Raw genomic sequence first — 26966 nt, 5'->3', positions numbered from 1 at the left:
TGCCCTGGTTCAATCCATTGACAGCCCATCGACCCCGGTATACCACATCATTCCAATTCACCCTATTCCTTGCATGCCTTTCACCCTCCTGTATGTTCAATCCCTGATTGTTCAAAATCTTTTTCACTCCATCCTTCAACCTCCAATTTGGTCTCCTGCTTCTCCTCATTCCCTCCACCTCTGACACATACATCGTCTTTGTCATTCTTTCATACATTTTGCCGTTTCCTGTGTTAGCGAGGTAGTGTTAAGATCAGAGGACTAATCCTAAGAGGGAAATTCCTCACTTGGCCCCCTTGTCTGTTCTTTCTTTTGGAAAAGTAAAAACTGGAGGGGATGGTTTCCAGCCCCTCACATCATCCCCTTTTAGTCACATTTGCAACACGTAGGGAATACGTGGGAAGTATTCTTTCTCCCTTATCCCCAGGGGTTATATATATGCAAACAAAATGATGGCTTTTTAAAGGAAACATTGAAATTGTTTATTTTGCAAAGCCTTATAGAGTGAGAGAAAAAATTGTAGTAAACTGTCTTATAACTATGAGGGGAGAAAGATTGGGAGAGGTGACAGAATTTAAGTATTTTGGTGTTATCATGGATGAGTCTGGTAATATGGAAGGAGAGATAAGGAGGAGAGTGTAATACAAGATAGAAGAGTTAATGGGATCCTTAATAGAATAATGAAGGTTAGAGGTGTAAGTATGGAAGTGAAAGAAAGATTAAGTGACAGTACAATCCAACCAACCCCAATCTCTGCAGCTGAAATGTGGACATAGATGAATCACAGAAGTCAAGAATCCAGGCTGTTGAAATGAGTTACTCAAGAGGAGTAGATGGAATGAAGAAAGTAATGAGGGGGCATATGAAAGATTTGTTTTGGCAGGGAATGTTAATTTGTAGAGTGGTACAGTGGGTGAAACAATACTTTGAGGTGTTATGGGCATGTGGAAAGAATGCAAATAAGGTGAGTTTATGTTAGTATGATTAGGGGTTGATTTGAGAGGAAAACCACCTGTGACATGGGAAAATAGATTTTAAGAGAAATGGGAGAAGAATGCATGGAATGATGTATGCAAGGGAGGCATATAAAGACAGGAACAAGTGTAGACTCTTGCCTTTGCCACCCACTTGATGGGAGTTCCTGGAGGGAACAGGCATCAGAAATATAGATAGATAAGTAGTTTATGAGTGAGCTAAGAAATGTGTGGAAAAATACACGTACAAAAATGGAATATGCCATATCATTTATCAAGTGTAATTCAAGTTTTGCCATTGGCTATAGCTTCAGCCCTCTTGTTTACTCATCTCATTAGATGTATCATCCACTATACTATACCACTCATTTTTACCATTATTTTTGTGGATATCAAAATGATTAGCATTCGTTGCTAATAGAGGTGTTTAGAAAAACTATGTAAAAAATGCAATTATATCATTCACTGAGAGTAAGACTGTTTTGACTAAAGGCAATGCTAGCCTCACAGGGATTACAACATTCATGTTCTTTGTAGCACATAGTTTCTACACATTTTGAAATTTTTTTCTCCGAATATGTATGTCATTTTTAGTTCAGATTTTAGGTAAGAACCTACTTAAGAAAGTGTATTAAAAGTATACAGTAGTTACAGTTTACCATATCATTTGCTGATTATAATTTGAATGGAAGTCTTTTGTGGGTATGTAAATATTGCAATTCTCTCAACCATTTTCACTTACTCTTTACTGAATATGAAGGTGATCATTGATTCTTGAATTAGGTTCGAACCAGCTGAGAAATGGGTAGAAAGAATATAAGGAAATATAATTTATATACTATTAACCAATTGTAAGTTGAATCTTTTGAACTGATGTTCATGAGCTAAGTACTTATTTTATCTTGGCTATTTTCTTCCAAGAAATTTCTGTCGATTATTTTCTCTTACATTTTCTTATGAATATGAAGATAATTTGCAGAAGAGAAATATGAAGAAAAATTGGAAGAAGAATGTAATTTAAGGTATTATTCACTGAGTATAAGTTAAATGTTTTTAGCTGAAAGTGTTCCTTGTGACACTGTTTTTGTGAATGCATGAATTATCAGTTGTTGAGTTTGGTACAAACTATCTGTAGAGAACTCTACAGGAAAAAAATATTTGAAAATTGCAGTTTACTGTATCATTCACTCATTACAATTTGAATATTTTGAATGAAGGATGATCATGAACTACAGAAGAATTCCAAACCTTTCACATATTTTCTCATAATCTCTCTAAATATGTAGATAATTATTGATTCATATGGTAAGTACAAATGTAGTGAAGATAATTGTTTAGAAAAAATATATGAAATTTTATTATACTGAATTATTCAGGACACTTGACACATTGTCAGCCATGGATCAAGTGTCAGTAATGACAACATTTGGTAAACTTAATAACAGGAATTTTGATTGCTCGAATCCTTCATTTAGGGGATTTTTGGGTGCCAGATTCTCTACCCAGTTATATGTGTCTGTGTGTATTTGTTATTATTATTATTATTATTATTATTATTATTATTATTATTATTTTAATGTATTTATTTATCCACACACACACACACACACACACACACACACACACACACCTTCACCATTTCCTGCTTTAGCAAGGTAGTTTCAGGGACAAACAAAGGAAGGCTTATTTGCTCATCCACTCTTTATCTGTCATGTATGATGCCCCAACCCAGATCATCCTATCCACAACCAGACCCCACAAGCCTTTCTGTGGTTTACCTTCTACTACTTCATATGTCATGGTTCAACCCATTTATGGCACATTGTCTCTTGTAAACCACAACACCTTAGTCCATTTTATCCCTTGCACGCCTCATGCTCTCCTGCACGTTCAAGCTCTGAACCCTCAAAGCATATTTAACTCCATCCTTTGATATGATTACCTTTTAAATCATTCTTTCCTCACAAATACTTTCTGTATACATACTACACTTATGACCACACATCTTTCTTACCCTGTCATTTCTTACTAGCCATCCCTCCTTACACCATATATCATCTATCTATCTATATCTCTGTTGCCTTCAACTGTAATCCTTTCAAACGGGTGGCCATAGGAACCGAGTCTCCATAACTGAAGAACTCCAGTGCTGTTTTTTAGACTTTAGTGCCCTACCCTTTACAGGCCACTGGTGAAGGGCGAATCTAGCGCAGTGTTTGCATAGGTTCCTTGTGATTACTGTCTGATGCTCCTACCTACTGCTTTTATCTAATGGTTCTACCTAATGATCCTGCCCAAATGTTCGTATGTACTTCTGCCTACTGCTCCTACCATTTTGCCAAAAGGCAGGGGTAGCACATAGTGCTCACCGCAGGAAAATCTAGAGTTATGAAGAATGAGCTGCATGAGTCAAGTGTTGTCAAGTGTTACATATGACAAGGGGAGTGCATCTTGACAACCACCAACCACTGAAGTGCTGGCTCACTTAGCTGATGTCACTAACCCTCCTGGTACCCAAGTGGGTGGTGCTGGTACTATGCCTCCCTGGTCATTGGCTGCCTTCCTATTATTACTTTTCCCTATTTATGTTTTTTTATTTTCTCCGTACATGTTTGCCATTTTCCATGAGAGCAAGGAAGCATCAGGAACAAAGAAATTACCTCATTCGTTCACATCCACACTCTACCTGTCATGTATAATGCATTGAAAACAGTGCCCCTTATCCACAACCAGGGCCCACTGACCTTTTCACAGTTTCTCCTGTCTACTTCTGCCTTGGTTCAGCTCATTACCAGCATATCATCTACATTTATGACATTGCTCCTGTCTGTTCTATCCCTTGCATGCTTTGCACCCTTCGGTATGTTCAGGCTCCATTCATTCTATTCTTCCCTCCTTGGTTTCCTTCTTTTGAAATGTGTACCCTTTTAGTCATCCTCACCTCACTCATCTCTTCCATATATCCAAACCATTACAGCACAAAGAACATTGTTTCAAAGCTGAAAGCAACCAATTAAGGATGATGCAAAGTTTTTAAGTCAAGAAGAATTCCTGTGAACCTCAAAAGTACATAAGACAAAGATGACATGACTGCTTATCTGTGAAGTTGTGACAATTATTTCATGTGATACTCGGTGATATGAGAAATTTACTTGGAGTAACTAAAAAACTTTCAAAAGAAGATTAGACTAATGATTGAACCTAAATAACCAATATACAAATTAAGTGGTGAGTGTTTTGCACTATCCATGCCAACAAGGCAAAATCTTGTGTGCTCTTATGTTGAAATACATCAACTGAAGTGTGTCTGTGTTCTCTGAAAGTTGATTCAGTTCTCTTTACTTTTCACCTCCTTGATGACCTTGGTATAATTCACGAACATATTTAGTTAGGAGTGCAATTTTTCTTGCAAGAAGAGCAGTGATTGTAGGTCAGAACACTGTGGCACACCAATGAAGACAACCCATTTCAAGAAGGCTCCTCTGATGTGTATCCTTTATTCCCTTCCACTAAGATAATCATGTGTGTGTGGAAGAATTCTTTCCCTTATTCCTGCTTGATGATCCAGTATCTTTACCAGTCTCCTGTTTGGTACAGTGTCAGATGCTTTTTGGCAGTTTAGATACATACAATCCCCCCAGCCTTTTCTTTTGTTTAAGAAAGAGCTCTCATAAAAATCTAAGGTTTGTTATGCATGGCTTCCTTTCCCTGAAATTGTGTTATATTGCAAAAAAGTAGTTTCTACTTTGTAGGAAATCTTCCATGTGCTTTCTGTTTATCTTCCTCAGTACAGCGAAACCTTGTATACCACACTTGTCAGAGACTAGTGTGTATTTCAGTGCCTCCTCTTAGTCTCCTTTCTTATATTTGAAGCTAAAGGTCCCTCATTGTAAATTTCACAAAGCCTTTTAACACAGTGCCTTAGTTCCTGGGTACTGAACTCCATTTTCCAATTTGTATTACCATAGTTGTTGAGTACTGTATGATCTCCACAATTATATGTCCTCTTTGAGTCAGGTTTCATTGCTTCACCTTTTTTGCACCATTTACCACATAATCAAACTCTAGCATTACTTGATCACTTTTTCCAGTTGGTGTATCATATATAATATTCTCAGTATCCATGCATCATACAACAAGCAAGATATGCGATGAGTAGAGGAGTGGTGGTCAAGAGAAACAGCTTTATCAACAAGGAAGGAGTGCAGTGAGCGCCATGCGCTAGCCCTGCCATCATGGCAAACTCTCTTCGTAGGTACATAGGTACTATATGTGAAGATAAGATATAGTAATGATGGTGCATCAGTCCTTCTGATCTTTGTGTTCTCATTGACATGCTAGTATTGGAAATTTTTTCTGTATACATCCTTAGAACATGTCTTCAATTCTCTGTCTCCATAAGAATCTTGAGTCTTGCTGCTCTATTTCTTTACAGTGGAAATCCCCCAATATTTGTACTTCACCATCTCTGAGAAGTGTTTTTTACTGCTTCATGCATTATCCTGATTGTTTCCACATTATCATTGTATTTTTGCTCTAGTTTGTTAAAACCCTTTGGAGGAATATGTACTATTAACAACCATTATACCCTTCTTTCCTATAGTTTTTCCTTTTATGTATATATGAATGGGCCACATACCCTTATTTCTTTAAACATGGCAGTGTATTATTAGGAGGGCCAGTCCTCCTCCTCCTTTGTGTTTCTTTTACTTCCTTGCTATTATTTATCTCTTTGGAGAGAATAGGTGAGATCTTAACCCTTTAGTTATGGAAACAATTATTGAGGAAAAGATGACAAAGATGGTATACATGTCAGAGGTCAAGGAAACAAGTAAAAGCAGGAAACCAAAAAGGTGATGGAAGGATGGAGTGAAAGAGGCTTTGAAAGTTCAGGGTCTGAGCAAGTAGGAGGGAGTGAGGCATGCAAGGGATACAGCTAATTGGCATGATGTATAACACAGGGACAGTGAGCTGTTAAATGAGCTGAACCAATGTTTATGCTGCGTGAAATCATCATTGGAAACTGCGGAGAGCTGTGTGGGACCTGATTGTCAATAGGGGCTCTGGTTTTGGTCCATTATACTTGACAGCTGGAAAGTGGATGTGACTGAACTTGGCCATATATTCACCTGTTCCTGGTGCTACTTTGCTGATGCGGATAATGGCAAACATTTAAAAGAAAATAATAACTTAAGCACATACTTTTTTTGGTCAGTTACCCTCCTTAGGTATGAAACAAATTAGATACTAGAACAGGGGCAGGGTTAAACTTTCCAGTAAGGGGGGTCAGTTGACTGAGGGGGTGCATACAATGACATAAGGCTGATTTAGAAGAATTGCTACTGTGGTATCGTAACACCTTACAGGTCCACCTATGACTTCAAGTAGCACCCACACACCCATTTCAATTACAATATTTGATAGGCTATCACATAGTAATTACCAGTCCCGTGCTGATGTTGCTCATACTTGGGAAACGGGTATTCATAGGAGAACACACTTTGGCAAATCAAATAAAACATTGTCATCAGTAGGCTAAAGGAGAAAGAGAAGTGATGCCTCATGAATTAAAGCCAATGATACAAACCATGAATAAAAACATACCTCACAAAATTTAGATTGTTGGGAGTGGCTGAAGATTTGTTTTGTGAGTCAGTGAACATTTCTGGGAAGGGCCTGGCCCAAGCTGATCCCCACCCTCCTTCTGTGTAAATCTGCCTTTGCATCAAACTAAGGTTTTTGAATGAATGCTCTTACTCATTTCAGTTTAATGCGTAAAGTGTCTACAAGTGTATCAAGTAACAGAAGTTATTTTGATATGTGGATTATGGTAAACTGATTGAAAAGTTTTATCCCATATGAATGCTGTACCAGGTATTATTTATTTCCTTTTTTTAATTCTTGGATAAATGGCACCATGTTCAGTAGATATGGTGAAATTTTGCTTTGTTGCAGGATGCAATAGTATCCTAATTGGAAGTACATAAGTTACTGGGCAACTTGACCTCAAGAATATATTATTTCTCTACATATCTCTACATATCTACACCCTGAGTAAATGGAAATGCTGTGAAAATTCTGTAGTTCCTTTCATGTCAGTGTTGTGACACATTGTAGTGTCGTATTTGTTGTAACAAGAAGAATTACTTACAATTGATGGCACTGAATTTAGTGTTGAGTGATTTTAAGAATTTGTGAAGATGTTTCCAAAGAGAATGAATGATTATTGGAAACTACCTTTTATTGTCATTATCATATATTTGCATTCCTTTTACAAAATATTAAAGATATAGCTCTTTCATGTAGATTATATTCATACTATTATCTTAATTTAATCAGTCTTTTGGTGTAAACTTTTAAAATCCTGGAAAAAATTTCCACTTGAGCAGATATTTTCTTTTCATTGTGCATGGGGCTCAGTTACTGGATATTCTTTTCTCCGATTTTAGCAGAACATCATACTGTATTTCAAAATGTAAAGTACAGGTTATACTACACTCCAGTGAATTGATTCTACCAAGAGATTTTCAAAATGGCTTCAAAGTAAAACCTGAATTTCAGGTATTTACTAAGTTGTGCATCAACCACACCATCTGTCTTAAGTATCACTAATTTATTTTGAAAGTAGAATGTTTCAGTAATTCGATGTCTTCCATTGAGTATTGTAAGTTGTTAGTAAGATATTCTGTAAGAAGGTGAATTGTAATATTTTGGGCAATATTGTTACCTTGTATTTCGTAGATTAAGGAAGGCAGTACACAATGTTTTTCTATCAGTTTTATACACAAAGATGAAAATTTTAGTATGAATCATGTTTTGGGGAATTATTGGGCTGTATTGTTTCGGTAAATTGAATGATAATGTGCAGTTATTTGGAGAGCAGTTTGCACAAGTGAAATGAAATGAAACAATCTGAAATGGTACTTTGATGAAAGGGATGATTTGGTTTGCAACAACTGTTACCGACATCTACCTGAAGTAGAAGTTTCTTTGAAAGATTTCACTAATATCACAGTCATTTTGTCATACCATACATTATGATCCCTCCATGTAACAAGTTACCATTGTGAGCATATTTGTTTATTGTATTGTTTTTGTTTTCAGACAAAACTTTGTAACTAGGAATTGTGAAACACTGCATGGAATTATCTTTATTCTACAAAAATGTTATTGTTTGAACCTGGTTTATTGAAAAGTAATCCATGTTACTGATCTAAAAGATTCATTTGAAGGTATAATCTGACTTTGATGTGAAATTCCAAGTCACCAGGGTTTGAAATTGTATCAAAATGAGATATAGAACAACAAAAGGAGTGTCAGTGGTGTTAAAGGATGGCAAATTGACATGGTTTGAATATATGGACAGGATGGTATTAGAAAAGTGAGTATGTGTGAGAGAAGTGAAACAAACAAGGTGCACAGGGAAATGAGTGAGGTGAAAGGACTGAGTGAAGGAGTATTTGCATCAAAGGTGTAAACATGGAGTAGTGTTTTAGATCAGGCAAAGATAGTGTTAGATTGATGAAAGACTACAGGTATGCTGTAGAATAATTGGGTACAAAAATGCAAGCAAAACACAGAACTGTAACCACAAAACCTGAGAAGAATAGAATTTGAATTACAGGTACAAAATTATATGAAACTGCATTTCATTAAAGCACACTTATTGTGATTCTGTTCTGCCAAACAGCGTTTATTCCTTGTATCATCTTGAGTCTATCCCTGCACACAGTAGTCATCTTGTTGGTGGATTGAAATGTTGTAACTAGTTGAACTAGAAGTACATCCATGAGGTGCCCAAATTACAAAACAAAATGATTGCTGAACTTCACTCAAATGACAAGTTTTAACAAATTGCTAATTCATGTTGTGGATGTTTTCCTAGAAAGTGGGAGTCTGAACTGACATCTGTCAACATGATTCTACCTTAGGCTAAAGTGTTACAATCAGGGGATACTTTCACTAGGCAAATGTTCTGTCACCATTAAATGATTTAAACTTCACGTAACTACATATTAGAGACAAAACTGAATGGATCAATACTGAACACTTAATGAAATACGTGCACAAGCAGATAACGAATGGAACATGGTTGCAGGATTACGTAACCGGTGTGTAAGGCAAGACTGCTTGCCTAGGATGGGGGGTGTGGGTGGGGAGGGAGAGGCAGGTCTGCCCATCATATCGTCTAAAAATATATGGCTGAAGTCGAGCATTGCTGGCAGAGTCAGTGTTTGATGGAGTTAATGCCTTACCCTCAGATGATGCTGGAGCTTCTTATGGGACTAGCACGTAGGGCTTGAAGGTGTTGTAGAATGGTAAACTTCCACTAGCTTTTACCAAATGTGATGCACAGGATTTTTCTGTGGTTGACAGTTCTGTTTATGTTGATGCACGAGCTTCTGAGTGTGCTGTTGTTGGTTTACAGTACTAGTGCGACTGCTTGCAATTTCTTCATTGTATACAATTCTTTTTTGTACCACTTGACATTCTCAGTACTTCTCTAGAAGTTGCTGCTTTGTTCCACATAGGCAATGTTTTCTGAAAATGTGGCAATCATTCTCTCAAAAAAGCTGAAACCTTTTGACAATATCTTGGTAATCAGGTGTTTTGGTTGTAATGTTGTATGTTAAGCATCTTGCCTCTCAAGTGCCTGTTGTTGTACCAACTGCATCAAGTTCTCATTCATCAGGCTTCCCCTTGTGGTTCCAGCAACTCCATCATGACCTAATCCAGTTCATCAGTGCCACTATCTGCTGCTCAGTTTCCAGGACACTGGCAAAGCCCAGAAGATCATGCATGCACTCCAGCCAGATCTACCTACACATAACATTCATTGTTCTCTGTGTAATTGGCCTTCTTGATTTTGTAGCCCTTCCAAATCTCATGGACTGATGGTTTATCCCTGCCTGTTTCCACTAGCAGTTGCCTCATAGTACAGTGGAGATAACAGACTGAACATTGCTCTAACCCCCTGGATCATTGGCTGCAGCAATGATATTGTGTTTGGAGGCAAAAATGCAACCCATGTGTTGACAAATAAATCATCAGTTTTCACAAGATGGCCCTGGTCATTATCCAGCATGAGCAAAGCCTTGTTATCGAGGTTTTGCTTTGCAAGAAACCTCTCAGTGTAGAAGAAAAGATTGGATAAATTCCTTTCATGCAACAATGGTGAAGTCTTCCCAACCCCCTTGTTTAACTTGCAAACCATGGGGAAATGAATCTTGGTGAACCCCTTCAGTGCTTTGGGGTTCTTAGAGCAGTACACCAAGAGTGGTTTTAGCTTGGAATACCCCACAGCATTACCACCAAGGAATAGAGTGAGGCAGTTCTTGCTGGCTATGAATGAATTCTGATGCTGTTTTCTCCTCCCTGGAAATGTATGTGCGGGTTAGCATCTTCCTGCAGTATGGGCTGGTCTCGTCAACATTAAACACTTGTCTTGGAGAACAGCCCCTTCTTCAGTTATCCTATTGAAAATGTTGGAAAAGCTCTGGTCTGCATCTATGTCTGCACAAGCAACCTCTACAGTCACAGAAATGTTGTGAAGGTTAGGATGCTGCATGATCCTTCAAAATTAGCCAGTGCTTGCCTTTGACTCCTTTGTGTCACTCAACACACCCTCACCTCCCTTGTGTTCCTTTATGTCAGAATGACTTGGCTTTTTTTTTTTCTTTTTTAAGCAACAAACTTATGGGCACTATTTGCTGATTTTGTTCTTCCATCCAAGCAGTTAGCATGCATTCCGTGTTTTCCATTATAGAGTTTCTACCCCTTGTAATACATATGCACTTCGTAGGGTAACAGTCTGTGCAATAACCTTTTGCTTTTCAATCATGTTACATGCTATGGTTCTGACTGTTGTGTGTGCCTTACCCAGAGCACAACCTATTTCCACTGCATGCCAAACCCTCTCCACACACCTAGTAACATGCAGTTTCATGCCGAAAGTGATAGCTTGATGTGAAATCTTGGCTGGATTACTTGTGGTATGTTTACTGCATATTGTTCATGGTTTCTAGAAAGTTTCAAAAACACTACATTGAACGCACAAAAAACCCTAGACTTTGACTGCAAGGGAAAACATGCGATACTGAGAGAAACAAAGTGACGCCATACATCACGTCAAAGGAGTGCAGGTGATGTTGCTGCAACTACACCAGCATGCAAGCAGTGTGACTTTGTTGCTTCTACACTGGCAGAAGGGTGAATGAAGCTGGTGCTACACTGGTACACTTGGCACTAGATATCAGTACATATCAGCTTCTGGCACTTAAAGGAAAACTGAAAATCAAAATGTTATGAAAATCAGTAAGCATATGAAAAAATGGCAATTCTGTTCCTTAATACACATAAATGCATGTATTTTTGGACATAAAATTAAACTACCATATATAAAGATTTTTTTTATGGTAGCAACTCCACCTTTTTCACACTATATACCTAAAATGAACATTGATGAATCCCAGTATGATTCTGGATTAGAGTTGGATCTCACTCATACAACTGTATTATGCAGGTATAGGACGTATGCGCTCAGGAAGTGAAAGTGAGCAGCGTGTGAGCATGAGAGTTCATCGTTCAGGGACTTCCAATGCACAGACACCAGAACTATCACGGCCCACAGATAGATGCGTTGAAACTTGGGCCAACAGGTAAGGGTGAATACATCAAAATACTTGTTTGCATAATTAAAGAATGAAAACATGGTTCAAAAGATTGTGTTAATCCAGAATACATGTTTTCTTTTATGGAAAAGAGTTGAAAAAATTTTAGTAAAGGCATGAAATTATTTTTTAGGGCTATACTTGTAATGATAAATTCTTGATTTGTGGATTAGCTGCATCCAAATCTCAAGAAATGTGGATTCATATGATTTAGATGTGTCAAATTTTCTAATTTTCAGTTATATTCATGTATTAGGTACTGTTTGACCTTTTTTTGTCCCTATACTTAAATGCAGTTTTGGTATCACTCAACAGGAAATGTACCTCGAATAATTTTTTCACATGGCCTAATATTAGGTTCAGTACTTTGTCAGCCCATGTTCCCTTTCTCACTTAGACTCCAATGCCTCATGCAAGAAAACAGTCACAATTTGGCTTTCTGTTCAATACCTCATTTTGTTATATTACTTAGTTTTAGATTGATCTTCGTTACCCATTTATTTGATCAAATCTGGAGCTTTTCTAAGTCCCTTATCACAATCTTTGACACTGCTTACTGGACAGGGGTACCCAGGTAGAGTTGTTTGCAGAGATCATGAATAACAGTAGACCCAAGACAGCACTGTGAAACATCACTGGTTACTTCAACCTAGACTGAAAAGAAACCTCTGACATGTGTCCTTTATTTCCTTCTGCTCAGATACTTTTTAAGCCATAAAAGTAGTCTTCTCCTGATATGAACTAGATTATCAAATTTTGAACCTTTGATCTCATTTGTCTTCAAACACTGCAGATGGTATAAACAGGGATTCCATTTTTCAATAATGTTGTTTGAGAAGGTGGAATATTGATATTAAAAGTGTTGTCCATTGCCACTCACCATATGTTGCCAAACAGTAGATCAGATATTTTTCCCACTCTATTAATAGATTTTAAGAGTTGAGGAAAATACAGATAATGTCTAATATTTTCATTGAAAATGGATATCCATGTGAACTGATATGTGCTAACACAAACACTTATAAACATAGAGACAGCAAAGATTCATGCATAACAAATCTCTCAGACTTTTATGAGATAGTGATCTATTTTAGACAAGAGATGGAGGGGTGGATTGTTTGTTCTTGGACTGCCACAAAGCATTTGATGTAGCAGTTCATAGAAGGTCGATGAAGAATCAGGTGTAAAGGACAGACTCTCTTAATGTTGACTAACCATTTAATAACAGTCACCTTTCTTGGGAAATTCAGTTTCAATCCCATTCACATCAAATCCCACGTTCCTTTTAATGGGCTTCATGCAGCTTTGAAGCTGCACTCCTGTCAGGAGAAAGGAAATTATATACCCTTTTGGAGCAAGACATTTCTTATCTCTTTTCATCAAGTACACCCTCACTATAGGTGACTTTTCATCTGCAGTGTAATCTTTTGCAGATGTAGTCTGGTAACACGTGTTAATATTTTCAGTATTTCTTTTATACCTGTTCACCGTTTCCTGTATTAATGCGTCAGCACTGGAAACGAAGAAAGAATATTCCTCATTCACTCATCCATTATCTAGCTGTCGTGTATAATGCACCAAAACCACAGTTCCTTGTCCACAACCAGGCCCCACAGACCCTTCTGTAGTTTCCCCAGCTGCTCCATATTCCCTGGTTCAGTCCAGTGACAGCTAATTGTCTCCTGTATACCTAATTGCTCCAGTTCATTCTATACCATGCCCTCCTTTTACACACACACACAACCAGCATGTCCACTCTTCATATACTCAAAATCATATACATTCCATCCTTCCATCTCCAATTTGGTTTCCCCTCTCCTCCTTGTTCTCTCCACTTCTGGCACATATATCACTCTTTTTCAACCTCTCCTCATTCATTCTAACCATTTGTTAAAACCACTTCAGCACACTATCTTCAGCTCTGACAGTCACTCTTATTACCACTCCTTTTTCTTATCCTGTCATTACTTAATCAACCCTCTTCACACTGCATATTGTCCTCACACATTTCATTTTCAGCATATTCACCTTCTGTACATTCTCATCTATAGTCCATGATTTGCTTCTATATAACACCACTGGGAGTACTATAATTTCAAACAAACTCATTTTTGCCCTCCCAGATAGTGACCTCTCTTGCTCATTGCTCCTTGAACCTTTACCCCTCACTCACTGTACAACTCTCATTAGCTTCTGTTATTATTTATGTATTTTTTTTTCATACTTGTTTACTGTTTCCCACATTAGTGAGATAGTGCCAAGAACAAACAGAGATATGGCCTCATTCGCAGTTTCCCCAGCTGCTTCACATGCTCAAGTACTGTCCATTGACAGCATGTTGCCCCTTGTATACCACATTGCTTGAATTCACTTATTGTTATAATTTATCATCCTAGTTTATGTCAGGGACCCATATGATTTCAGCCAACCCTAAGGGAAGAATCAACATCTGGGTTGGTTGTTAGCCAGCTGGCCTGTCAAAAAGTTGATCCTGAACTTGTGAAATTTTTGGGTCAAAACATGACTGCACAACTGAATCTGTGTATGTAATTAACTTATTGGGTTTTCTTACTTATATGTACGGTGGAGGAAGGGAGTTGTACATCTTTTATACACAGTCACTACATGTATTGCATAGTTGTTAAAATGTAGGCTGTCACATGTGACCAGTTTAGTTATTGACATTAAGCTTATATATGGTAATTCTTTTCAGTGTCAGTCCCCCAGTATCTGGAGGAGTGATACGTCGAGGATCTGCCGGCAGGGATGGGACCTTCCGCTTCCCAGCAAAGAAATGAACATCAGGAATCCAGTTTAGCTTGGCTTTATATAGTGACTTCAGCAGTGTTCAATGTGATACTCTAGGCATTTGCTGCTTTGTAGTGGTGAATACCACAGCCATAAATCTGAATGAACGTGCTTGGAACTTTTGTGTGCATTAATATTTGCACAGACAGTTGTTCCTGAAGTTCAAGGGGTGTGTTGCTTTCTCAGTGAAAACTTTTTACTGGCCAGCAAAGCTCAATCTTATTTCCAGGTGTGTGGATAAGAGTTATTAATTACTTTAGGATGAAAGCTATGGCCTTAATTATAGTATTTATGAAAATATGTAATACAAACTTTATATGAGAATGTGATGGCAAGTTTGTGCATTAAATGCACCATTTACTTGTATCAGTGATACTTTTATAAGAAATGATTATGAATTATGAAAGTAATAAGATGAAGCTGTGTATGGGATCAACAATGTATGGTGTCCTTGAAATGGTCTTTTTTTTTTTAGCCCATGAAATATGGACACAGCTGTTTATTAAGTGTTTTCTTGAATTCATAGGTAATATTAAGTTGTATATTTTATCAGTACCATTGATCTCATTGCCTGCAGGTCTTCATGGGGGCATCTTTTATGATAAAAGCACCAAGTAAGATGTAAATAAAATATATATTGAACAAACTGAAATTAATGTAATTTCAGTATGACATGCTTTATCTATAAGCTCTTCAGGGCAGAATTAATTGCATTGAATTGGCTAAATAGCAAGACACTAAATTCATAGAGAGAAAAATTTAAAACATCTGTATAAGTTTCATGTGTGTTGAGAGCTTTTTTGAACAAAAGTTTGTTTCTGTTCAGCTGTCATTAATCAGGTAGAAAGTCAAAAGTCACATGTTTGGCCTCTCTCTCTATTTCTCTCTCGCTCTGTGCTTTATCCCTGCCATAATGGAAAAATCTCATAATAGGTACTAGTAGATAGGTTCTTTCTCTTTTTCTCTCTCTTTACAAATAGGCCAAAGAGAACATGACTGAATTTACTGAAGGGAATTGAAAATTTTGAACACAAGTTACTGAACAACTAATAATGGTGACATCTCAGAAGTGTCAGTTATGGAGAGAAATTGAAAGTGAAATAAATGTCAGAGATCCAAGAGTCATCATAAATTCGAAACTGGAATTCAGAGAATATGCAAGAGAGATTGCACTATTGAACTAGGTAACAAGCAGTATAACAATGAGAACTTTCACCATAAGAGATAGAAAGTTGATTATGAAAATATTCATTGTGTACGTAAGCAAGGCTTAAATACTGCTGTGTTGTATGGACATCTCCTCATATTGAAATTAATTAGCTGGAGAGAAGAGAATCCAAAAACACTTCACAAGTAAAACTGAGGCAGCGAAACACTCTAAGCTCTCATAAGAGCTTGAAGTATACAAAAAGAGGATGGTATATGGTAATCTGTGTGTGGCAACAAACAGAAAGACTCAAAAGAAAATATTTTGCACTGGAAAGCCTCACATACTGAAAGAAACTGAATTATAATTAAATCTGCAGGTATCTTTGGGAATATAGCAAAAATGTCACCGGAGAAAAATACTTAAGAGACCAAGAAGAAGAAATGAAGAGACACTTTAGTGTTCTGATGACTGAGATCAGAAATATGAATGGAGTAAATACTGAAACCTTCAAGAGAAAACTTTATACATGGCTCAAGAAACTGCTGGATCAAGCCAAAATGGATAATCATAGGAAGTGAATAGTCGCAGAAGACAACAGCATTGTGAATCAAGTAAGATACATAGTGAATGCTGTGTCCTAGCACTGCCTAAGAAGAATGTTGTCATAATTACTCATAAGTAGGTACTTCCTTGCTCTCTGCTCAGTCTATTGCCACTGTAATGGCCAGAGTATGTATTGAAACTAAAAGCTTTCGCAGAGGCAGTTCTTATTATATTCATCTAACAAAGGAAGCCTTCACCTGCTGTGTTCAAGATTAATAATCACCCTGTTGTTTTTATATAATTTTTGGCATATACTTACTATAAAATTAATCAATTACATCCACAGTATTTTTAGAATTAATGATTATGTGATTATGACAAAGTCTAGGAGGAATGAGAAACTGACCAAGAGAAAAAAGCAAGTAAGTAGAGTATTTGGGGTGAAGTTTAATTGACCATATACTTTGGCACAAAATTTTACTTGCTTTCCCTTTCCATTAAGCTGATATCTAATGAGCTTACTCACTTCCTTTTAGATATGATACTCTCAGTTTGCAGATTCATTTTATACGACAAAGTAAAATGAATAGAATATTCAAATGTATGCATTTAATCACTCACGATCTTCACATCACCATTCTTTAAAGGAGAAGACTCAGTTTCATGATGAAATAGTTATGTTAGAATTTGATTTAAACACTCTCCCTGTATAACTGGCATAATTGTTGATAAGCTGCTCATTTTTTAACATGGATGTTATCACAAATAGCATGGAAGCATATTGACAGTATGTTGTTAACCTGTTGGATTTATTGCTGTATGGATCCAAGGTGATTTATTTTTATTTTTTATTTTATTATTAATTCTTCCAAAAAGAAGTCACCCAGTGAGCAAGGAAAAGGAAAGAGTCCCACTCTTTTGGCTTACTCACTTCCCAGTAATAACATTAATAAACCCTATATCCATCCCAAAGGACAGGATCGTCTTGAGCAAACCACTTCTTGCCACTCCTCTATAAAAGGTTGATGTCATAAATCCAAATCAGAACACAGTATTTGTTGATGAATACAAGCAACCCATTTCTCACTCTCCAAGGTAGCACCAGGAAACAGACGAAGAATGGCCCGTACACTCATATACAGATACATAGACACCCATACATACACATACACAGACATATACATATATATATACACATGCACAGACATATACACACGTGTACATATACTTGCTTGCCTTCATCCATTCCTGTCACTACCCCGCCACCCAGGAACTTTTGCAATTTCTTTGTCTTTATATTTATTGGAACTCTGTCATAAAGTGTAATCATAGTACCATCTATTAGCAGCTTCTGATACTTTATTGTTGCAAAGTTCCTCTGTTTTCTAGTACAGTTTGAGGTTAGAAAATCAAAACTTTTATAAAACAAAAACTCCCAAAAATTGTAGTCCAACACATTCAAAATCACAACCAAAATTTTCTAGAGTTGGCTCTTTTATTTACCATTTGCTGGGAAAGTATGCACTTTTGTTATCACTGTCTGAACATGCAGTAAAAATTCTGAGCTTTCCTAAGATATGTATATTTTCATAAATTTGAACCTTATAATGATGTACAAAGAGCTTACAAGTGATACTGCAAAGTGTAGTGTTGTGAAGAAGCATATTGCAGTTCCTATTAAGTAGGAAGTGGCAGTGATACACATAGAGGTGTGCTGCTGCATCCCCTGACTGAATCTTACAGTATTTGAAACATGACTTCATGTGATATGAAGAGGCAGCAGGAAAAGGTTTAAAAATCTGCATTAAAGTTGAATCTAATAAGGAAATGCACACTGTGAGGTTTGTTAGGCTTGTGTGCTTATGGTCTGAACAATATTGTAGTGAAAGCAAACCTTTTTTTCTGGGCAACATTTGTATGAGTAAACAATTTCAAAAGAAAGAATTAGAACGTCATGTGAATTTTCAATTGGATGGTTGTATAAATTTAAGTTACATCATGGCATTCACTGCCTCGCTGCAGACAAAGAGGGGACTGAAAAGTATGTTAATAACTTTTTCAAGTTAAGTTAGTGAAAGGTGAAAACCATGGCCAAAAACAGAGTTCCAGAAAGACTGAACTCATTTGCTATTGCTTACTAAGAAAAATGCTCACTAGAGCAGATAAATAGGCATTGTCTGATGTGAAGGAAGCAAGGAGAGAGTGACAGCTTGCAGATGCAAATGCAACTGGCACACACATGTAATTTTCTTACATGTGTGTGCCAGTTGTTGTGGGCTAAAGTGCTCACTGTTGTCCCACAGAAAGACTGAAGGTACTGCCCAAGACTTGCAGAAGTACCAGATGAGCCAAGACCATTGAGCAACTGACTGCATAGTGGTTCAAAAGGCATTTTGTTTTGGAGGCAAGGCAACAGTCATGACAATGGGATGCTGGAGGACTGTAAAATTGTTTTTCTTCCTGGATAATTGTGCTGCTTATGCTCCTGCAGATGTGTTATTCACTAGAGAAATTTTGGCCACTTTTGCTCCCCAAACTGTACTCACCGATCCAGGTCATAGATTAATAGATCCATGAGAAATTTTGCAAGAAAAGATCAAGCATTTAAAGGCAAATGACTTCCAAGAAATGTCCTCATAGTAAACATCCAAAAATCACAGCTTTGCCCTTTCACCAAGCCCACTGTATGTTCTTGGTACTACTGAACCACAGTTTATTCTTGATGACATTCCATAGACATTCACCAACTCCTGAAGTGGATGAAATGCATGATCTGCCTGCTGCTTATCTTGTTGCCTCAAACTCAAGGTAATTGTCACTGTACAAACTGTTTAACTGGGCTCGGAGATTTTGAAAATATTCAAGAAGTGTAACTGCAACCACTTCTTTTAAGTCCATTATACCCTATCTTTCGTGACCCTGTGCACATCAACACTAACTCCTATAATGGATGAAATGCAAGGCTTTCCTCCTGCCTCCTCTTGCCTCACCCTCAGCTGTGCTTGATACAACCCCCAGTACTAATATGGAACTGTCAATCTTCCATATTCTTCACGATATATTTTCAGAGCTGAAATAGGAAAGGATTTTGAGTAAATAATATACATCCACAAAAACCATGGAAAGGTTTGTGGGGCCTGGTTAAGGGACTGTGATTTCGGTTCATTACACATGATGGTTAGAGAATGGATGTGAATGAATGAGACCTTTTCTTCATGTGTTCCTTGCACTACCTTGCTCATGTGGGAAATGGCAAACAAGTATGAAAGACATTATATATCAATTTCAGTAAGTGTTAATAAACTGTTTTATATGGTATCTGTTTATGTATTTTACAAACAGATTGCACTTGCACCTGCAATAATTATGCAAAACTCTGTTAAGGCAACAACATTTTCACATCGCAAAGTTTGGTCCCGCATTTTTTGAAAGCCATGAAATTCCAAAATTTAAGCATTGCTTGGTTTCAAGAATTAAGGATTTTCAAGTCTTAGTCTCTACATGCTTCAGCAAACAGTACTATTGGTAGAGGGAAGTTTAGCTTGTCTGCTTTTTAGATCCTAAATTATGAAATGTTATATGGAAAATAAATATCTTCCCTTCCCGTAGCACATTGACTCCTTAATAAGTATCTTTGAACTCAATAGAGATCATTATCTAGATATTTTGGGTCTTTATCTTCAGTTATATATCAGTGACTTTACACCTCAAACATTGTTTTTACAAAAAGCTCTTAAAGCTTGAGTTTGTACAAAAGTGCATAGGCTGTATGTTTTATGTCATGTGTTACAGTACTCCTTTTTTAAGTATAAATTATTGTTTTCTCAACTTGTTTCAGCAATGCAGTGGGCTTTTCAGTTTTTCACATTTGATTTAGACATTTCAGCAGATGTGGTAATTTGGGTAATTGCCACTTTTAATCGCAACTTGCTGCTTCTGATGATAAAAATATTAGACTCCCCTTTGTCTAAATAGAAGTATTTATCATTTGTGAGCCTAGATTTTCTTTTCCTATGGAAGTGTCTACATCCTATGCAAAAAATCCAAAAGCCCTTCTGCACTTCAAGAACCTCTTTTTGTTGGGTGTTAAGTTGATCTCACTAGTCTTACAGCTGACAAACTACTGCATTCCTCTTTTCATTGAATGACCCTAAGTTCCAGCTTTGCATTTCATTTCATCACCAAAGAAGATTCTATCTCTATAATTCAATGTCTTCTCATCCAGTTTTCTTCCTGAAGCCATAATCCACAGGCCCTTCTTTTCTCATTATTGTAGCCCCAAGGCATGAAGTGTTAGTGATTCATGCCATGCTATGTCTTAAAAACCTCCGTTTTCAACAAGAATTAAGTACTGATTCCAGCTGGAAATAATGCCTGGAGGTTGTCTTTTTAACTTCCACTAAACCTTCTGTCAGAGAGAATCATTGCATCACATATCAAACATTTTCCTGAAATCCCTGCCTGCCTCAAAGACTTTTGTCCACAATATCAGGTAACTGGCCTCCATTCTAGCATATCTGACAATACACTTACTAAAAAAAGTGTTATTAGAAGGCCCTGGAGTTCTGCCAGCATGTTATTTCAGCATATTCTTTTGTGAGATTCTTAGGGGTTTGTTAGGCATTTGCTTACCACTTTTTTCTACCGTAAATGCAAGAGTGTTTCATTGGCCTCCATCCAGGTATGCTGCCATATTCCTTGTTCACAGGCTGGGTCCTCTTAAAAAGATAACAGATTTTGAACACATAAAAAGCTATCTCATACAGAGGATGTCACTGATCAAGGTTGCTATTTTCATTTCGATTCTCTATTCCTCTTCATTCTCTTTACAACTTTTAGAGTAATTTAGGATTTTGTTAGTCAGTTTGATTTATTTTTTTTTTTGTAGATGTTCCAGCTTTAGACTTGTGACATCAGCCTTTTTGTATAAGAGAGATGGTAATGAACAGTGGTTTGCACAAAGTGATTTTGTTGATACAGGCTGATGATAATGGGCTATTACTCTACAATTTACAAAGAGTGGGCCTGTCTCATTTCCCTTCCTCTGGCTTTCCCTGTAGGAAGAAATAGATTTTCACATGTTCAAAACTCATTTTTGTAACTTAGGATGAAGATTTTTGTGCTTTGTATAAAAACAATGTCCCCTTTCTTTTTTCTATATCATTCTTAGATAGCTGTTACTTTATCTTCTCGTATCATGCCTGAACATGGTCGGATTAAGCATTATTGACTTTTGATAGTGATTTAGGAAATAGAAAACTGGCATTAGTAGCCATGTGCTCCTGTGAAATTATCTGATGTTTCAGTTATGGACTGGTTGTTGTCTGCAAAGTAATAGTAATATGTAATATCATCATTAGACATGTTTTGGAATTTGGCTATATTAAGTCTGATCATGGGAGATACTTTCTCTTCAATTATGATGATGTATTTATCACTGACCAATTCGTAAATTTTTTTGTTCATTGAATATGAATAGAAAATTTTCTCCTGCAAGTAAAGTGATGAAATCATTATGTTAACAATTATTTTTTGATAATTTGTGAGGATTAATATTAAATTCCATCTATGACACATTCAGCTTAGCCATCTTCTCAAATATGCTCCAGTCATTGTATCTACCATCATTCATATTTGAGTGAGTAAATAATGATAAATGTCATTATGTGTGTTGTGTCTGATGTATGTTTACAGAGAGATAAGTGCAAGTTTGTTTCAACTTTGATCTTTGAATGGGGGTATGCAAGGAGTGTTTTTCAAGGCAGAAATAATGTAGTATTTTATAGTTTTATGCTGTGGGAAAGGGGGGGATATTTATGTGTTATTTTTTCATACTTTGTTTATTTCTTAATAATTGTACTTTCTTGTTTATTGAAATAGACATAACATAAATGTATTTTGTATTTCTAAATCAGGAAGCAATTTTAGGGCTGTTGATATTGATTGGTGCACATTCACTACCTCTAAGCTTAATCATATTACTATAAAGAAATTGTGGAAGTTCTTATTCTCTTTACTGTTACCTTCTTGTGAAGGATAGCCAGTGTAATTCCTTCAAGAATATTTTTCAACTTTATATATTTTGTTGCACACAGTTTGAACTGACCATCATAAGCCAACATATAACACCATGAAATATTAGATCTTTTACTGTTTCCTATTTGTTCAGGCTAGCTGAAGTGATTCCTATATAAATATTCTTCACCAATACACAGTTTTAACTGACTGTCAAAGCCTTGATGGTATCATACAAGGCAGCTTTGAAGAAACATAGAAAATACTAACGAAATCATTTTTACCAAAATGTATGCAATATTACATCAATGTCTTGTGAAAATCAAGGAAGGTGCAGGTTCTAAATACTATCTTTTAGTTTTCACTTTGTTAAAATACTCAGTTTTGGACAAAGAGGTTAAAATTAATCCATTTATAAATTTGATTTCATTTAAATACAATTAAAAACAACATTGATTTTTATTCACATAATGATATTAGATGTAGTTACAAAAATCTGTCTAGACATCAAATATGAGGGATGAGGTGCAGTCAAGTTATATTTGTCACTTATATTAGATAGTCAGCTTGTCAACATCTCTTTGAGTTTTCAACTGCGGTAATATGGCCACTGTTAAGCTAAGGGTCTTTGTTAACCATGAATCCTGTTTCTTGATGTTAAGAATGGCTTAAATGAAGGCTGATAATATTGCCATTAAGAAAACAGATATTTCAAACTATGTGTGGAGTAAGAAAAAGTCATCATTTTGTCAACCAATTATTATGGCTGTGACTTAACATTTTCTGTGAGACACCTCTGCTGAAAGCCTGTTTGGTCTAAATTATATGGGAAGATTTGTTAAGGAACAGTAATAGTGAACCTACTTTTTTTTCATTCTTGATCAATTTCCTGCATCAGCAAGGTAGCACCAGGAACAATCTAAGAAAGGCCACATCTGCTCATGTCCATTCTCTAACTGTCTTATGGAATGCACCAAGACCACAGCTTCTTATCAATGATTAGGCCCTACACACTTTACCATGGTTTACTCCATACTCTTCACATGCCCTGATTCAGTCCATTGACAACATATCAACCCCAGTATACCACATAGGAGGCTGGTAGCAACCTATATGGGTTATTTAGGAGCTTAACACATCAGCCAGGGTTTCAGATGAGGGCAGAAGCCATCTTGTTACATAATGCCCAGAAACATGGGCTCAGAAGGAACCATATGAATCATGTTGCAGGGACTAAACCAAAATATGTGAAACAGTGATTGTAAACCATGAAGTAGTCTGTGAGGCTTGGCTTTGGACAGTAGACACTGACTTTGGTACATTATACATGACAGCAAGAGAATCAATGGATGCAAATGGGGCCAATTTTCATCTGTTCCTGATGCTTCCTTTCAAGTGAGTTTTTTCTACTGTTCAAGGAACAGAGATTAGCCAGAAGCTCCTAGAACTTCAGTGAAAGTGTATCATTACTTTGGAAGTCAAGCCAGCATGCCAGTGAACATGATTTTGAGACGTTTAGCTCCAGGGAGGTGCAAGTACTTCCAATGTTGGCCTTATTTTAGACTAGGTTCTGTAACTTTTGCAGCTGGGGATTAAATGTATAATTACTAAACAAGTTACATAAGTCTTTGTCTTTAACCAATTTCTGATGCACAGCACTTACCCTGAGCATGTACTGATCATCACTATTGTCTTGAACAACTGGGCATAAGAATTATTTAGAGGAATTTTTATAAGACCTAGTGGAAAATGTACTAACAAATTTATTTGAAATGCTCCTCTGTTTGTGGAAGATTTTGCCATTACTCTGGCAATGTTGGTGGCAAGGCTGTATTACTAAATTCATATTTGAAGGACCAGAAATGGAATCCTGGTGTTGGGATTTTTATCAAGCTGGCATCTAACAGAGGGTTATGATGTTCAATGCATCATATAGGTATCTGAATACTGTACACACATTTTCAAAAAAAAAAAAAAAAGTTATTCCTTACTAGAAGTAATAGTATGATCTGGAGCACTGTGGTTCAGTTGCATCTGCAAATATCCATTATCATGCTACATCTTTAGCTGTATGGCAATGTTTATGAAAATTAGAATGACTACTAGACATATTTACAAAGCATCTGTCATTAGTTGTACTGCATTTCAGTAGTTTCACTTTTTCATACTTGTTTGCTGTTTTCTGCATTTGTTGTTAGCACGTGGAACAGACAAAGAACAATCTTAGTTTTTCAAATCCATTCTCTTGCTGTCATTTGTAATACACTGAAATCAGATCCCCATATCCACATCCAAGCTACACAGACATTTACATGGTTTCTACTGCCCACTTCATACGGCTTAGTTCAGCCTGCTGACAGGCACATAATCTGAATACCACATCATTTTAAGTCCTGTGTCCCATGCATGCTTCTCACCCTCCTGCATGTTCAGGCTCTGATAACTCAAAGCTTCTTTCACTTTGTTATGGTGTTCCCCTCACCACCACCACCACTTTTGACACATAGCCTCTCTGTCAGCCTCTTCATATGTCTATGTCATTTTAGCATACCCTTTTCAGTCTCTCAGTCATACCACATATCTCTACTACATATGTCATTCCATATGTGATGGATCGGATCCTCCTCACACCTCGTCTTGTCCTTAGGCATTTCATTACCAACACATCTACCCCCTTCCATTCTTTCGCATTTAGGGTCCAAATCTTGCACCCATCTAAGACCATTGGGATCACTTTACTTTCAAGCATACCCATCTCTGCCCCCGCTGAGAGTAAACTCTCCACACTTTACTGCACCCAGAGCCTTTGTTCCCTCACCCACCTTATGGTTCACTTCAGCTCTTGTAGGTCCAAGCTTTACCATGTCCACTTCTAAGTATCTAAAACACTCCACTTTTTCCAGGCTCTCGTTATTCAACTCAGACTCAAACCAAATTGTCTTGCTACCCTGTTACACCTCATAACTTTACTTTTATTCATATTAACTCTCAACTTACTTCTCACTTTTTCCCAAATTCAGATACCAGCTTCCAATTCACTCAAGTTTGCCACCAGATCTATGCCATTTGCAAACACTAACTGACTTACCCACCAGCCACAAGCCACCTCAAGCATACTGTAGAGCTCACCCTTTTACCACGACAACCCTCACTTTTACCTCCCTCATCACCCTATCCTTAAAAAGATTGACCTTCCAGTCCTATGCTGGATCTATAGATGCATTCCCTACAAATTAAAGAAAAAAAAACTAGAAAAGAAAATTAACATCTCAAATGAATTCGACACAATATCTAAAAACATGAAATATATAAATGAAAAAAACAAACTTAACTTTATTATCATGGCACTCCATCTTTATCTCTGTGGCTGCCAAATGCAAAGGTATCACTGTCAAAGCTTCCAGATGCATGCTACAACAAAAGTTCTTCCACCATGGTTTCTATAGGTTAACTGAGTGCTATAAAATTTTTGAGAATGAATAATCACAACTGGTAACATACGGTATCTATATGGCTCATGGCTGGTTCAGGAAATTTGAATTAGGACATAAAATGTCAGTATATATATATATATATATATTTTTTTTTTTTTTTTTTTTTTTTTTTGCTTTGTCGCTGTCTCCCGCGTTTGCGAGGTAGCGCAAGGAAACAGACGAAAGAAATGGCCCAACCCACCCCATACACATGTATATACATACGTCCACACACGCAAATATACATACCTATACAGCTTTCCATGGTTTACCCCAGACGCTTCACATGCCTTGATTCAATCCACTGACAGCACGTCAACCCCGGTATACCACATCGCTCCAATTCACTCTATTCCTTGCCCTCCTTTCACCCTCCTGCATGTTCAGGCCCCGATCACACAAAATCTTTTTCACTCCATCTTTCCACCTCCAATTTGGTCTCCCTCTTCTCCTCGTTCCCTCCACCTCCGACACATATATCCTCTTGGTCAATCTTTCCTCACTTATTCTCTCCATGTGACCAAACCATTTCAAAACACCCTCTTCTGCTCTCTCAACCATGCTCTTTTTATTTCCACACATCTCTCTTACCCTTACGTTACTTACTCGATCAAACCACCTCACACCACACATTGTCCTCAAACATCTCATTTCCAGCACATCCATCCTCCTGCGCACAACTCTATCCATAGTCCACGTCTCGCAACCATACAACATTGTTGGAACCACTATTCCTTCAAACATACCCATTTTTGCTTTCCGAGATAATGTTCTCGACTTCCACACATTCTTCAAGGCTCCCAGAATTTTCGCCCCCTCCCCCACCCTATGATCCACTTCCACTTCCATGTTTCCATCCGCTGCCAGATCCACTCCCAGATATCTAAAACACTTCACTTCCTCCAGTTTTTCTCCATTCAAACTCACCTCCCAATTGACTTGACCCTCAACCCTACTGTACCTAATAACCTTGCTCTTATTCACATTTACTCTTAACTTTCTTCTTTCACACACTTTACCAAACTCAGTCACCAGCTTCTGCAGTTTCTCACATGAATCAGCCACCAGCGCTGTATCATCAGCGAACAACAACTGACTCACTTCCCAAGCTCTCTCATCCACAACAGACTTCATACTTGCCCCTCTTTCCAAAACTCTTGCATTCACCTCCCTAACAACCCCATCCATAAACAAATTAAACAACCATGGAGACATCGCACACCCCTGCCGCAAACCTACATTCACTGAGAACCAATCACTTTCCTCTCTTCCTACACGAACACATGCCTTACATCCTCGATAAAAACTTTTCACTGCTTCTAACAACTTGCCT

The 26966-nt window shown here is 37.2% G+C and overlaps 1 protein-coding gene across 3 annotated transcripts in view; it reads left to right on the top strand.

The window, feature by feature from the left end:
- dco (discs overgrown) overlaps positions 1-22610 on the top strand; it is a 143811-nt gene extending 121201 nt beyond the window's left edge. For all 3 annotated transcript variants that reach the window (XM_071658995.1, XM_071658996.1, XM_071658998.1), the window contains exons 9-10: positions 11497-11632; positions 14358-22610. In XM_071658995.1, the coding sequence (XP_071515096.1) occupies positions 11497-11632; positions 14358-14442 (221 nt within the window). In that variant the 3' untranslated portion in view covers positions 14443-22610. The remainder of the gene's footprint in view (positions 1-11496; positions 11633-14357) is intronic.
- The last annotated feature ends 4356 nt before the right edge of the window (positions 22611-26966 follow it).

This window comes from Panulirus ornatus, chromosome 67 (genome assembly GCF_036320965.1).
Source record: "Panulirus ornatus isolate Po-2019 chromosome 67, ASM3632096v1, whole genome shotgun sequence".
Lineage (NCBI taxonomy): Eukaryota > Metazoa > Arthropoda > Malacostraca > Decapoda > Palinuridae > Panulirus > Panulirus ornatus.
The sequence above is the reverse complement of the archived record's forward strand: the minus strand, read 5'-3'. Positions and strand labels throughout refer to the sequence as shown.